General features: G+C 37.2%; 1 protein-coding gene across 5 annotated transcripts in view; it reads left to right on the forward strand.

Annotated features, from left to right (window-relative positions):
• Positions 1-15441, forward strand: part of LOC121967209 (acyltransferase-like protein At1g54570, chloroplastic) — a 96534-nt gene extending 81093 nt beyond the window's left edge. For 4 of the 5 annotated variants that reach the window (XM_042517290.1, XM_042517293.1, XM_042517289.1 and 1 more), the window contains 7 exons: positions 2168-2289; positions 2710-2818; positions 3128-3261; positions 3348-3717; positions 6342-6482; positions 14663-14748; positions 14836-15441. In XM_042517290.1, coding sequence (XP_042373224.1) covers positions 2168-2289; positions 2710-2818; positions 3128-3261; positions 3348-3717; positions 6342-6482; positions 14663-14748; positions 14836-15133 — 1260 coding nt within the window. In that variant the 3' untranslated portion in view covers positions 15134-15441. The remainder of the gene's footprint in view (positions 1-2167; positions 2290-2709; positions 2819-3127; positions 3262-3347; positions 3718-6341; positions 6483-14662; positions 14749-14835) is intronic. The other variant, XM_042517291.1, reaches the window with a different exon arrangement.
• The last annotated feature ends 477 nt before the right edge of the window (positions 15442-15918 follow it).

The following is a 15918-nucleotide window of genomic DNA, read 5'->3' on the forward strand; positions in this document are numbered from 1 at the left end:
CGTAGTGACTTCAGGTCTAATGACTATTCATACTAATAGTCACATGAGAATGTTTATGCACTCATATAACGATCCATGAAACATTCTCATGGCGGGTCATTCAGTATATATTTTCTAATATATACTCATGTGTCAACCTGATATCTCATATCCATGACTTGTGAGATTAAGTCATCCGTTGACCTTTATGCTAGTTTCAATACATTAATATTGTCCTTGCATATTAATGTTTGACTAGGAATAGTTAAGAGTAGTGTTTTATGTATATCTACAATATCTCACTATCAATTCAATCAATTGATATGTTGTAGATTAGAACCTTCTACTCTAGGATATTATTATACTTATTCATTCGGCACTGAATTGAAGTAAATATAATAACCAACTTTGCCATTATTAATAATGAAATATGATACAAAAGGAGCCCTTTACAATCATCTCATAATTGGTACTAGGGCTAATACTAACACCTCGAAGATGCCTTGCTGTGTTGGGATGCCTTGTTGAAACTTAAATTCATTGGCTCAAGGACTTGACATGACCTTGTTTGAGCCTGAAACACGTTACAGAAAGTTTTCCAACCCAGAGGAAGCCTCAAACCAATGTTCTATTTTCTCGGGCTATTCTGCTTGTCTGTCAGCCGATAGAACAAAAAGATTTGCATATGCCGGGCATAAAATTAAATTTTAAACAATAATAGTTTCTGAACTTGATAATATCGAAGTGTGTCATATTGTTCATTGCTAAAACTTTATGTAGCCTGAGCTTGATATTGATATTCTGCCACTAGAAACAATCACTTGTTCTAGTAAGACCACCTCTGAAGTTTTATTAAGTGATTCAATGGCTACTTGGCGACCTTAGGGTGTCAATAATAATATTCTCATACTCCATTATATTGTGACAAACTGACAGTCAAAATGCTATACAAATTGTCCATAATTATCACCAAATACATTGAAATAGATTGCCATTTTATTTGACATCACATTTAAACGGGTTCAATATCCACCCATTTTGAGGAATGAACAACTCCTTCCAGCAGAAACTTCTTCCGACCACCCCTTTTTATCAGAAACAACCCCCGAGATGTCTCTCCCTATTAATAGAACAACTGCATACTTTCCATTGGTGACAATTCCATGACAGGTTTTTGAGCAACCTTATCAAAATATTGACAAATTCTCACTTCTCGAAGTTTGCAGCTTCGGCTGACAAGGTTGGTCGAAATTACCCAACTCTTATCACTTTAAAAGCTAAGTTCCTGGTTTTGATGTACTTTCCAGTTCCACATCCCTTCATGAGTTTTCCTCAACAGTCAACACCAATAGAGCCTCCTCCACAGTGATGCACCAGGGGGGTGGGGAGGGGGAATGTGCTCATAGTGGCGTGAAATGATGCGAAAAAATTTATGTAATCCATGATATATTTAATTTCAGTAGAGTTTCCACCCTGATGCAAGTTGTGGGTTCGTCATTGCGCCTAGTAAAGACACATTAGATTAGACATGGAAAATGACCTTATGAACAAAACCTCATTGATCAAAGTTCACTTGGTGACCTAAAGTTGCAAGGCCTTACAAGCTTGTCTGTTATCCTCTGGCTACTCCCATTCTATAAATAATCACAAATTTCCTCCATCTAACTCCAACACTTGTCTATTTGAGGCATTTCCATTTCCTTGGTCAGTGGAGGAACTTCCTCTATAAACACTCCTTTCAAGCCTTTCTCCAAAACCCATTGTTTCCATTTTCAAAAACCTAGTGGATATTTTACCTCATTAAAGAAAGGTCTCTTATATAGGCTTGGATTTGAAACCTTCTAAAAAGCCCCTTTATTCATACCCTTTTACAACCAGATGAAATAATATATCATTTCAGTTAAATTAATATGGCAGTGGCTATCTCAAATTGGGCATTCATCAATATTCTTAGCAAGGTTACTGTAGCTACTGACTTGCAATATCTGTTGAAAAGACCATGCACTAGGTTGATCCTTTAAACCCGTGGCAAAGTGGTTGGCCTCTTTTTATTTCTTTATTTCTTTTCTCTTGATGTCATTTAATGACCTTTGAGTGATTAATAACTTAGTTAGATCATTAAGTCTTTAGTTTGTATAATCTAGGAGGAATGATTTTACCATGATAGATAATTAGTGGAATATAACAGGACTTGGGAGACATTATACCGAAAGACACTCTTTTGTGGAAACTCCGCCTGCTTAAGTCAGGTTCTGCTTATGTGAATTCTCGTCTGCATGCTATTTCAGCTGAAGTTCTAGTTCTTGCCAGGTAGTTTTTTTTCATATATCTGTCAACTTTATTGTAAATAAAAAATCTGTACATATTGTGTTGTGGTACATAGTACGTGTAAGCAAGAAATTGTTGTCTCCCTTGTTTTTATATATGTTTTGCTCCCATTACATGGGTCTTATAGGTGTAAAGTTCTGCCAGCTTGACATATTGCTGTTTTTGTCCTTTTTAGTTAATAGGGCAATGGATTTTTTTTTTCCAGATTGTTTTTAAGTGAACTATTTTGACGTTTTTTTTTACAAACTAAAACAAGATTTCTAATGTTGCATCCAAATACAAAAATGCTTTTCATCCTGAATGTTGTGTTTCTTTCTTTCTTTCTTCCTTGTACCTTACATTGTGTGCATTTTTTGGACGAAAGGTAGACATATAATTATATCTATGAAAAATGTAACTTAGTGGGAAGGATAACTTGTTACCAAGTGGGGATGAAGCAGATCGACTTTGGGCTTCACTAAAGAATTGCAGAGTTAGATATTTCAAGGACAGCGGACACACACTATTGCTAGTAAGTTGCCATCCGATCAAGGAATCATTTATCTTTTCTTCTTCAGGAGTCAGAATCTTTTTGTAGACTAATTCATTGTTATATGGTTTTTTTAGTTCCTTGGCCTTTTGCAGTAACTGCTTTTGTTGATATATATTTGATTAATTTTTAGTATCTGAAATATGTTGGAACATGCAAGCTCATAAAAAACATGAAATTTAGACTTACAGTGTTATTTATTGAGTTTGTTTGCACAAATTGTGAAATAGTTTATAATATCACAGTCCATTTGACATATGAATACTTATTTCTTTCTTCCAACACTGGCAGGAAGAGGGCATTAATTTATTAAATATTTTGAAAGGCACCATCACATACCGTCGTTCTAGACAATATGACACGGTGACAGATTACCTTCCTCCATCTCTCAGTGATTTCAGAAAAACGTTCTCTCAAAACGAGAGGTAAGGTTAGCAATATCATATTTGATAAGTAATGTTTCATGGAAAACAGTGCCTTTCACATCCAACATACCAATTATTGACTACAGATGGTATGTAGCTGCAGCAAGTCCAGTCATGCTATCTACTCTTGAAGATGGAAGAATAGTCAGGGGTCTTGCAGGTGTTCCCGATAAAGGTCCCCTACTTTTAGTTGGAAATCATATGATATTGGGGCTAGAGCTTCGTCCTCTTTATGAGGAATTTTTAAAGGAGAAAAAGGTCATTATACGTGGCATGGCACACCCTTTTTTATTCTCAAGGGATACCGAAACTCCACGGAAAGAGATTTCTATCAATGAAACTCTCAGTGTTTTTGGTGCAACACCTGTGACTCCAATGAATATGTATAGGCTATTTTCAAAGGGATCATTTATACTCCTGTATCCTGGAGGTGCTCGTGAAGCTCTACATCGTAAGGTAACTTCAGGGAAGTTAAATAGTTCTTTTACAACTTTTCTTGCTTTCTTAAGAATGATTCTCAATTAGAACTTTTATGATTTACATTAAATTTTAGAACATTTCATATGCATTTGTTCTAGTTCTTGCATATAATATACATATTGTCATGCAAAAGTCTCCAGTTAAATTGGGGTGTAGAAGTGCCAATATGCACAACCTTTGCATAAGAACTTTTATGATTTACATTAAATTTTAGAACATTTCATATTCAGTAGTTCTAGTTCTTGCATATAATATACATATTGGCATGCAAAAGTCTCCAGTTAAATTGGGGTATAGAAGTGCCAATATGCACAACCTTTGCATGAAATATTTTTTCATAAGCACATTGCAAAGTTTAAATTTTAAAATACAGTTCTGACATCTAGAGGTTTACTTTGTTCCAACAAGAAAGATCACATGTCATACAAAAAACAATACAGTAAAAAAGACAAACACCACATGCCTTGCCAATTAATGTAAATCTTATAAAGTCCATCAGTCCCATGCACCACTCAAACCAAAATATGGGTGATTGTATTCAACCTTGGAAGGGAATAATAATTTTACTTGAATCCATGTAAACCTTGTGTTTAGTGTTTAGTGATCCTCGGTCATTTAGGAAGTCACCCTCAGGCTATGAAGGTTGAACCTTGATACACATATCATTGGCCTCCCAAAGGTCACCTAGATTTTTATGTTGTGCTTTCAATTTTTGTCACCTTTAATCAAGACCATCGTGCACAACCTCTATAGGAGACTTGCCCTCACTTTAGAAACCATGATCTCTCTGTGCATCACTCCCTCTTTTGTCTTCTCCCCACCCTATCCCGTCATTAGGAATGGTTTTATTCATGTGACTTTGTCTAAAGGACAACTCGCTCCCTTAAAATGAATTAGGGAAAATGTAGCAGACGTTGGGAGTGGACCATTTTATACAAAAGGTAAACCCAGATATGTTACTTTTGATCCATAGCATAAAAACACAAGGTCTTTTCCCTACCACCACTTGTCCTTTACTTTTGAGGCAGGGTTTAAAATATTGTTTTTAGTTTCACTCTCCAACTAAAATAATGTGGTGTCAGTGTCTTGTTGGGCATGCTGATAAGCAGTGTTGGAGGTACTGATGGAATCAGAAAGGAGAAGGGAGATGAGAAGTGGAAGAAGATCTGGAGGAGAAGGAAAATGCACAAGTGTAGAAGATCCCCCATCATTTTGTCACAAAAATTTGGCACAAGGAAGCCTTGTCACAGACAACCAAATCTTGTCCCTCATGAAAACCTTGTGTAACTCGTAGAATCCTTGCATGAAAGCTCCATCATAGTCGCTGCCACCTTGAGCTATTTTGCATGCTGGTTGGCAGACGTAACAAAAAGTTTTGCCCATGATGATCAACATGGAACAATTTTTAAAACCATGCTTAGTGGGGCAATTTTAATCAGTCACATTGGTATGGAAACACAATTTATTTAAAATTTGAAATGAATCAAATCCAATTTGGCATTACTTTTTGATAGAAGAGTTACCAATTTGGTACGATGCACTTCCCTCACTTGGAAGTCTGATTGAAAGAAGAGGTTGAGTTCTTTTTTTGGCTAGCAGGCCTTGCAATGGTGCCCTGCAGCCATGGGCCACCATTTTGTCTAGACAAAAAGTGAGATTGCTTAGTTGTAATATGTCTTTAAGTGTATCCAGCAAAGCAAAATACATTCTCACACCACATTTCTACCAAAAGAAACAAACAGGTAGAAATATAATAAAATAACAATAGCAGATGAAGCAAGGGTGGAGGCGGATGGAGGGGAGAGGCGTAAAGGGATATTATAACTTGGATTACAATAACTGGAAGTTGCTGGAGAAAATCAATGATAGCTAGTTGTTAGTCTTACGTTTGTGAACATACCATTTGATTATTGTCCAACCTGTCAGAATTTGGTGCTAGTTCATGGTGAGAATGAAAAATTTGTAAAAGAAATGCTTTAGTTGAGTGCATAAATGTGGTTGAACTTATAAATAATTTAGGACTTGATAGTTGGGAAGTATAGTGTTGTAATTAAATTTCTTTAAAGTAAATGTGAGGAAACAAGAAATTCAACTTCCAAACAAAGAAAAGGGAACAGTGAATTGATCAGTGAACAATGTAGCTGTTTGTCATATTGAGTCAGAAATTGTCATTGAGCAAAAGCTACTCGGATATTTTTCTGGATGAACCAATTCTTGTTTATTTCTTCTGTTATGGAAAATATACTTTTGTAATTTTGTTTAACTAGATGCTTTTAACTAATGACGGAAAACTGAAGCACTTCCTAGAATTTTCAAATCTTTGGTGTACTAGCTCTTTGGATCCAACCAAAGAGTGCCATTTCTATCCTAGAACTTTTCGATCAAGTTTCATGGTATAATATCCTAGAAAAGGACATTGAACACCAATGATAGATGTTTTGATGACAGAGACTAATACAGGAAACAATTTTTATTTTTAGGTTGCTTTTTTTATTGTGACACACTCCATATAGGTGGCCATTAACTGTTGTTTTTTTTTTTTTTGTGAAAATTAAGTGTTAATTTATTCATATCTTTAGTGATGCATAGCTGCTTGCTAGGGTGAAGAGCACAAGTTGTTTTGGCCAAACCATCCAGAATTTGTTCGTATGGCTGCTCGCTTTGGGGCGACCATAGTTCCGTTTGGAGTCGTTGGAGAGGATGATCTGATAGAGGTACCCCATCCTATGTTCATTATTTTGGTAAACATTGTTCTTGTTATTTGTTTTAAGATTTTCGTTAATGTATTTCTTATGGCACATTAAATATGCTCTCAGGGGAGGATGCTTCTTTCATGCATAATAGTTTTAGTTTGGATCAAAGATTAAGGTGTGGACTCGTGCTAGTCAACATGAGCATAATTTAAAAAATATCGTTTTGCCCATCGGCTAATATCAAGATAGCTTGGCATCAACACTGAAGGAACAACTTATGGCGGAAACAAAGAGGGAGAGGATCGAGGAGAAATAGAGAGAAAGGACGAGAGAAATACTTAGAGAAAACTAGTGATAAGTACAACACGCTATGCAACGGTAGGTGGGCGTGGGGTTTGCAGTAGGTGCGGCGATGATAGTGGTCATGCGGGAGAGGAAGGTTGTGAGAAATGTGCGTAGAGAGAAAATTTTAATATAATTTTTAACTTTTGAAAAACATACCACTATTATAATTAAATATAATTGAATGAGACTATATATATATATATATATATATATATATATTTGGTTCAATTTTAAATTGTCCAAAATAAATTAAAATCATGTCTAGCTTGAACTCATTAAATCATGATTATTATGTATACTTGAAAAGTTTCATTTAATCTTAAATTTTTTTCCAATCAACCCTAAAAGTTTAAAATATTAATTTTAAGTAACTTAATTAGTTATATAATTTTAAAAATAATTTTAAATGCAAAATTTTAAATAGATAAAATTTAGTATTTAACATTAGTGAAAATTTTCACTTCATTAATGTTAAATATGAAATTTTATCCTATTTAAAATTTTATCTGTGACGAGCCGGATAAAAGAGAATGATTGCGTTAGGTTGTCAGCCAGCGTTAAAACTATGACAAATATTCAATAAATAGATCCATTAAATTATTATGTTAATGCTAGGTTGTTCCTTGAAAGGAACGTATTGCAGGGCCTGTAACGTCTCGGAAGGACCGCTATATCTCTAGAACTCAAGTGTAGTGCTAAATATGCAAGAGTTCGCGTTACAGGCCCGATTGCAATGTATCGACAATGATCGCTACGTCTCCATGAGAACTTGGGTATAGTGTTAACTGTTAAATAAGCAAGAGTTCTCACACCATAAGTTAGATAAGAACAAATATGATAGGAAAACTAATAATCTGATATTTGAAACATGGAACATAGGAACCCTCACTATAAATCAGGAGGTAGTAGATACGATGATTAAGAGAAGAATTAGTATTTTGTGTGTACAAGAGACAAAATGGGTAGGTGAGAAGACAAAACTGATAAAGAACTCAGATTTTAAGCTATGGTACACAGGAAAGAGTAAAATAAGAAATGAAGTGTGTATTATTGTAAATAGTAAGTTAAATGATGAAGTTGTAGGAGTAGTTAGAAAAGGGAATAGAATTATAGCCCTTAAGATAATAGTAGTGAAAGAAACTATGAACATAATTAGCATAAATGCACTGCAAGTAGGATTAGATGAAGCTGCCAAATCAAAATTTGGGGACAATTTAAATGAAATATTATAAACATTCCGCCAAATGAAATGATTTTAATATGATGTGATCTAAATGAGCATGTTGGAATGAAAAAGGAGGAATATGAGAGGATACATGGTGTTGGTATCCCAAGGTAGTCTTGATTTGATTAAACAAGTTAAGTCATATTGTATTTAACCCTGTGTCTAAGTGTGCAGGAACTTAGGAGCACAGGAAGATAAGCAAAAGACGCGACTAACGAGATGAACGGCACGGGAGAGAGCCGACGGGCTCGGTGCGTTTGAGGGATGAGGTGTTGTGGAAGAGTACACCGGCGGACGAGAAGGGAGCGGCGGTGTTTTCGAGAGACGAGAAGTCGGAGCGAAAGATTGCTCGAGGAGCAAAAGACGCAGTTGTCCGAGGGACGAAAAGCTATGGAAGAGTACGCTAGCGGACGAGAAGGAAGCACGTGGCGATTCTGAGGGACGAGAAGCCAGAGCGGAAGCTTGCTCGAGGAGAAGGCCGGAAGTTGGGTTCGGGTGAGCCCTATTCCGGATGACCGAAATCACTCACGCGAGCGGAGTCAGAGCAGAAGACCCGAACCGATGCGAGCAGAACCGGAGCAAGGGGTCGGGACCAAAAATTAGCAAAGGGCTGATTTTTGGCCTCTGGGCGCCCGGGCCCGTCCGGGGTACCTGGAACCCGATTCTTAGCCATTTCGACGTGGCGTTTGAACGTTGCGTCGGGGATAGAATTCTATCCCATTCCAGGCGCTTGGAACCCTTCCAGGCACCCCGAGCAAGGCTATATAAGCAACCCTGCTCCTAGAAGCTAATTACAACAAGAAATATCTAAGCAACACTTGTACACACTTCCGTTTCTGTTTAGCTTCGTCTTTCTGTGCTTTCATTGCTGTAAAGAGACTTCTCCGCCTGAAGGAGAAAATAGTGCGACTTCATTTGCCTTGGATTAACAACCTCTCCAGTTGTAACCAAGTAAACCTGTGTGCCTCTGTCTTTTAGTTTATTATTCATTCTATATATGCAAGTGTTATTTTAATTAAGTTATTTGTTCGAGAAAGACTTTTGTTTGCTTAATTTGTGCAGGGGCTATTCAGCCCCCTCTAGCCAACCGCCAAGGATCCTAACACATGGGGGTTATGGGTTTGGAACGAGAAATGAGAAAGGAAAAACTATATTAGATTTTGCGATAGCATATTGTTGGAACCCCAAGGTTATTTTTGGTGTGATCAACCAAGTTAAGTTAGGTCCTGTTATGTTTTGATCCCTGTGTCTAAGTGTGTAGGAACTTAGGAGCACAGGAAGTCGAGTGGAAGACGCGGCTAGCTAGAAGGATGGCACGGGAGAGAGCCGATGGGCTCGATGCGTCCGAGGGACGAGATACTGCGGAAGAGTACACCGGTGGACGAGAAGGACGTGCGCGATGTTCGAAAAATGAGAAGCCGGAGCGGAAGCCTGCTCGAGGAGAAGGTCGAATATTGGGTTCGAGTGAGCCCTATTTCGGTTGACCGAAATCACCCAGGCAATCGGAGCAACGGAAGAGTTAAAGTGGAACTATGGAGCTGCTAGAGGCGCCTTCAACAGGAGTTGAAGGCGCCTCCGTGACCTTCAGACAAAGGCGCCTTCAATGGCTGAAGGCACCTTCAACTAGCCATGGAAGGCACCTTCGACCAGGCCGAAATGAGTCGTTGGCCGTGGATAAAATTTTATTCACGGTGCCTCACTAGAGGCGCCTTCCAGCCCTATGGAAGGCGCCTTCAGCCTACGGATAGGATTTCTAGGAGTTATAAAAATGCCCCTGGAGCTAGGAAATTAAACAACAACTTGAGTATTCATTTCCTAACAATAGTCTGAGTTGTTAGTGTGTCTAAGAGGCTTCTCCGCCTTCACTGAAGGAGATTTTTAGTGAACTTTCATCTGCCTTGGATTAATAACCACCTCGGTTGTAACCAAATAAAATCCGCGACTCTTTCTTTTAGTTTCGTATTATTTATTTTTATGCTATTGCTGTTAATCTAAGTTGAAAGACGAGAAATGCGTTTTGTTTTAGTGTTTTAGGCAACTCAGCCCTCTCCAGCTAGCCTACCCGGTTCAACACATATGACTTTATATTAGCTAATACGTTTTTTAGGAAAAGAGAAGAACACTTAGTCACATTCAAAAGTGGGAATAATAAATTATAAATTGATTTTCTTATGATTAGGAAAAAGGATAGAAAGATTTATAAACATTGCAAGGTCATTTTGGAGAAAGCTTAACTATCCAAAATAGGTTAGTAGTGTTGGATATACGCCTCGAACATAGTATCAATAAAAAGAAAATATATACGACTCCTAAAATGAAATGGTGGAAGTTAAAGGATGGGAAACAAAATATATTTAAGGAGAAGGTAGGAGTATAAGTATTAGGTGAAATATACGGAGATTCTAATACGACATGGGATAAGATGGTATCAAAGTTGACAATAGTAGCTAAGAGTGTACTCGGTGAGTCAAAAGGACATGCACTACTAAATAAGGAATTTTGGTTGTGCAATGAGAGTGCAAGAGAAAGTGAAGGAAAAATGAATAGCTTATAAGGAATTATATATTTGTAAGAACAAGAACAACTTAAAAAAATATACAATAGTCAAGAAAGAAGCTAAGATAGTTTGTGATCCACTAAGGAACAAGTATGCATTGCTTACCTTCCGGATCAGTTTTATAACTTTCCGTCCTTGTGTCTTGAGATAGATTCAAATTAAGGGGATGCGAGTTATTTGTTCACCTATCAGATAGTTTGTGATCCACTAAGGAACAAGTATGCATTGCTTACCATGCAAGTGGTCTCCTCCTTGAGGGAATTTTTCTTTGGAGAAACTCTAACCTAAAAGGGGTTTTGATATAATTTGAAAGCCTAATCTAACCTCAAAACCAAAACACTAAGTGGGAAATCTTGGTATTTAAGTTTATTTTAGGAACCTTCGATTAGACATGTGGGCCTAAGAGTGAGTCTCCTCTTATCTCCTATCCTTTTTATCATTCCCAAGGATGGGAGTAGGTTCCTCTATTGGCCACAAATTCTGAGACTCACTATCACAGATCCCAGTATGTTAACAGTAGAAGAGGTTGGAGCAACATGGAAAAGTAGTATGCCAAGAAAGTAAAGAAGAGCCACCCAAACCCAATGAACTTGCATCAATCAAGCTTGTCCAATAGGATAAGCTAGCTTGGTCATCTTCAACCCATGTTTTATCTTGAAGACACATCTGCATTGTTGATTGCATTACCTAGATAAATATTGATAACAATAGACTCAATAAAAGCTTCTCTATATTTATTCATTATGTAAAAATAAATAGTAATGAAAAAAATTCAAAACTAATGGCACCATAAATAAAAAATGATAAAATTATTTTCAAAATTGACTGTAAGATGCCTTAAATGCCCAACCGCCCTTTGTTTATTGTCCTGCTGAGTTGGTCACCACATGATAGAATTGTCAAATCGAGCAAGGATCGATTCCATACAAAACCTGGAGAAATGCCCTCTCATGTGATGGCCTGTTCAGGATTTACCTATGGCTGTGGGGTCGGTCGTGTGGGCCGCCCGAGTCAGCATATGACCTTTTGCCAAGCCAACTGTTTTTTGTTAATTGTATGACTATTAGAGAGCCCACCTCCTAGAAGGCCCACATGGCTTTTGGAAGCTTATCAAAGGGAAAATAAGGCATAAATATTTGAAATCAAAATTTAGGATGTGGGACTAAAGAGGCAAAGGGAACTTTTGTTTTCCTTGATTCTAATAGGTTTTGGCCTTCATCAGGTTCCTTCGAATTTCTGGCTCTGTCGATCTTGACACTAATGTGGTGATTTCTTACAGTCAATTTTCCAGAATTTATGTTACATTCCTTTGCATTGAATAGCCATCTACACCTAATCCCTTTCACAAGCATCATATTAAAGGTCTTAACTTGGTGTGTCACTCCTTCACTATACATGTAATGCGAAGTAAACAGATGTATGGAACATTAGAATTATTACGATTCTACCAAAAATTCCAATTGCTGGTAGAATCTGTTGGATTTGAGGCAATTCCTCCCACCCTACATTGTCTCAAATAGACCTCAGAAGTTCTCAGCAAAAATTACATATTCAATCTCAAGTTCACCACATTAAAATTGTGTTTGAGGGATTTGAGAGGAAAGAAAAGGAAATCAAGCAGCTTTCCTGTGTTCAACTGCTGCAAAATTTTGAAGGAAGGAATTTGAAAAGGTTTTCACAAAACAGTTTTTGAGTGGATCGCATTCACCCAAAGCTGGGCGGACACTTTTGTTTGCAAACTTTGAAGAGGGCTTATGACTTTTCCCTATGTGGCACCGAGTGGTAGGAGCTCCAGTCAACAAGCAAGTGGATGGTTGGGGCAACAGTAGCTAGGTTGGCTAGGGCAAGAGCACCTTGAGAAAGCTCTGGCGGGTGGGCAAGCGTGAATAGAGTTTGGGTGGTGCCGAGTTGCCAGCAAAGCTCAAACAAGCACTCAGCCAGGTCGATGTTGATCAAGTGGCCAAGAGGAGTTCAAGTAGCATCAGGTGACAGTGGAAGTTTGGACAAAGCTCTATTAGTATAAGGCTCAAATGGGGCTCTCAGGCGGCCAATAGTGGGCAGCAAGGCTCAAGTGGCGGACAACCGACTGCAATATCAGAACAACAATGGCAGATGGTTTTTTGCGAGCACAACTAACCAACAACAGTGGACTGGGTTCCACTGGCATGACTGATCATCAACGGTGGATGTACTCCATGGTTGCATCTCTTAAAGAAAAAAGGTGAAATGGCAATTTTTTCCTTCCCTTGTTTCTCTCTCAAATGAAGAGGGATAAACAGAAGCGGATGATAGATCTTTGTTCCACTATTTTCATTTTATTTCCCTCTTGTTTCCTTTTTATTCCGCTTCCTAACAAATGGCAAACACAACATAAATTTGAATCAAAATAAACAAATCTTGTGAACTAGATTGAGTTTGACAAGTCTTTATGATAAAAGATACCTATTGGAGGCATCAAAATCAGGCTCAATGATTGATTGGATCAGGATAGGAACTTGGTTTTTTCAGTGTATTTTGGAAGGCCTGGAAAAAGAAGAATTAAATCAGTTAAAGTGGGCAGTACAGTAGCATGGGATCAAAAAGAATTTTGGAAGGCTCATTTTCTGTTTGACTATTTCTCAAAAAGAATCAAAATAAGCACTATAAAACTATTTTAAATTTTCACCAAATACCTTTAAATGGTAGTAGTATATATTTGAGGAAAATGATTAGAGAATATAATGTTAGATCAAAATTGTCCTTGTGGTGAAAACCGTTACAGCACTTGTTAGATCGAGATTGTCCTTATGGTGAAAACCATCAAGTAAGATTGTTCATGTTTAATCATTAAGAATAATAGACAAACATGCAGAAGCATACCTGAGTCCATAACCATTAATAGCCTTTTAGAGTCATGCGGTTGGCCTTCCGATCAACACATTTTCTTGAGCGGCCCCTTCAGTTTTCTCTCTGCACTCTCTCCGATGATGGGCTTCAAAAGAGAATAGCATGGTATGTGTGTCTTGGGAACCATAACCTCTATTTATAGAGATGACTTTCCTGTTACATATTTGGTATTCCTATTTTAGCCTATCATAAAAATAGAAATTACCCATAAAATCTCTAGTCAAATACTCAAACCTTAGTTGATCACTTTTAATTGGGCTTAACCTAATATTACAATCCGCAACACAATTATTTCACATATAAGACCAATGTTGGATTAAGGATCCAACATAAAACTCTAACTAATTGTGCAAGCGACTTAATTCAATAGTCAAATGTAGGAAGCCATTGTCATGACTAGGGGTGTAAACGAACCGAATCGAGCCGAATATACAGAAAAATCTAAGGCTCGAATTCAACTCGAAATAGGTATATTTGAGTTTGAGCTCGATTCGAAGCTCGAAAAATTCAAAATTTTTTGTTCGAGTTCGGTTCGAATTAGGGCTCGGGTTCGAGTTCGGTTCGAAAGATTCGAATATGTTCATGAACTATTTAAATTATTGCTCGAAAATAGGTGTACTCGAAAGGCTCAAAATTTATTTATTTAATATATATTTAACTTATATTAATAAAATATTAAGGCTCGCGAACTATCGAACAATATAATTTGGGCTGGAGTTCGGCTCGAAAAAAAAGTTAAACATGTATAAGTTCGGCTCAAATTCGATAAATTCGAATACGAATCAAATATTTTTTGAGCCAGCTCGAAAAACTCATGAGCCGGCTCAATTCATTTACACCCCTAGTCATGACCTACTTAGATTTATCTGTGCCTTTATTACCTAACTCCCAGAAGTTGCCTCTTTAGATGTTTCCACCAGCAACTAACAAACATCATGATTAAGATAGCCGGCTCAAATTTGAATTATTACTTCTTGTTTTTTATGTTTTTTTTTTTGTTTGCATTGTTTTGTCACTCTTGAAATGATAATTTTGGCTTTTACCAAGTTCCTCCAAATGTTTCCCTTCCTTTGTATCTAGATAAACTTGCTTCATGTAAATTAGTTCAAAACATGTTTTCTTTACTTTTGGAGTTTAACACAGTTTATTTTCCCCTATGACACTCTCATGATTCTTCATGTGTTGGTTGAAAAACTTATGTATTGCTATTTGTAGTTGGTTTTTGATTACAATGATCTGGAGAGCATTCCATTCATCAGAGAGAGGATAGAAGAACTGAATAAAACCATCACCAATATAAGGTACTTTCGAGAACATCATGTCTTTTCTCACAACTCTTTACCTATAAAGCCAAAGAGTTGTGCTCGGATAATTTTCTGTGTTTATAGGATCAATGCCGACGGAGAGGTATCAGAGCAACCGATGTATTTGCCTGGATTTCTTCCAAAATTACCTGGTCGACTGTATTATCATTTTGGAAAACCAATTGAAACACGTGGATTGGACATTCTGAAGAATAAAAAGGATGCAAATGCGCTATATCTATGCATAAAGTCAGAGATTGAAGGCTCAATTTCTTACTTGAAGCAGAAAAGGGAGGGCGATCCATACCGAAGCATTGTACGGAGAATTCTCTATCAGGCTTCATTTGGTTCTTCAGTCGAAGTACCTACCTTTGAACCATGATTTGGATGTTCTTCTCATACCATTCAGCTCAATTCTTTTAAAGCACATGAATTACAAAGACACTTCAACACTACATCTACACAAGCTTGGATGGAGCTTTTGGATCAATGAAGAATGAGAGTGATCATTGGAAGCTAAGAAAAGATGAAATTCGTTTTTATTTACATTGTTGAAAAGCAGTTATTATTTTGGCTGCAGAGTATGAATAGGAATAGTTCATGCTCTCTCTATTCCAATAACTTATTTCTTTATTTGTATGACAGTGAATTATATATATTAAAATGTTGTTTGCATCAATGTCTAACCAACTCAGTTTTTGTTTGACACGCTTGTTCATATTTACTTCTGAGTTCTTCAGTTTGCTTAAGATTTTTGCAGAACTGGATTCATAGCAATTGACAGGTTGCACACATACCGAATGTGAGATTGATGCGGTGAGCTCGGGGTCACAGGTGAAGCTCACCGAAGCCGCAAGGGTTGAGTGGTGCATGATGAAGCTACAAGAAGAGGTGGACAGGGAGGGAGATGTCCGACCGGACCGAGCATAGTTCGGGCTCGGTTGGCCTGCTTTCTTAGCGTGTTGGGGCTGTCAGACAGCCGGTGGTGTCAAGAATGACTACTGCCTGAGTTTGCTTAATTCTTTAAAAATAAAATATTAAAAAATTTAATACAAGCATACAATTTTTAAAGAAAATGAAAATATGTATGTTATAATTCTTTAGTTTTTGTTTTAAAAAATTAATGCATAATTCATAACTGGTATTTGTAATTCAGACTAAGAATGA

The sequence above is a fragment of the Zingiber officinale genome, chromosome 3B, assembly GCF_018446385.1.
Source record: "Zingiber officinale cultivar Zhangliang chromosome 3B, Zo_v1.1, whole genome shotgun sequence".
Taxonomy (NCBI): Eukaryota; Viridiplantae; Streptophyta; class Magnoliopsida; order Zingiberales; family Zingiberaceae; genus Zingiber; species Zingiber officinale.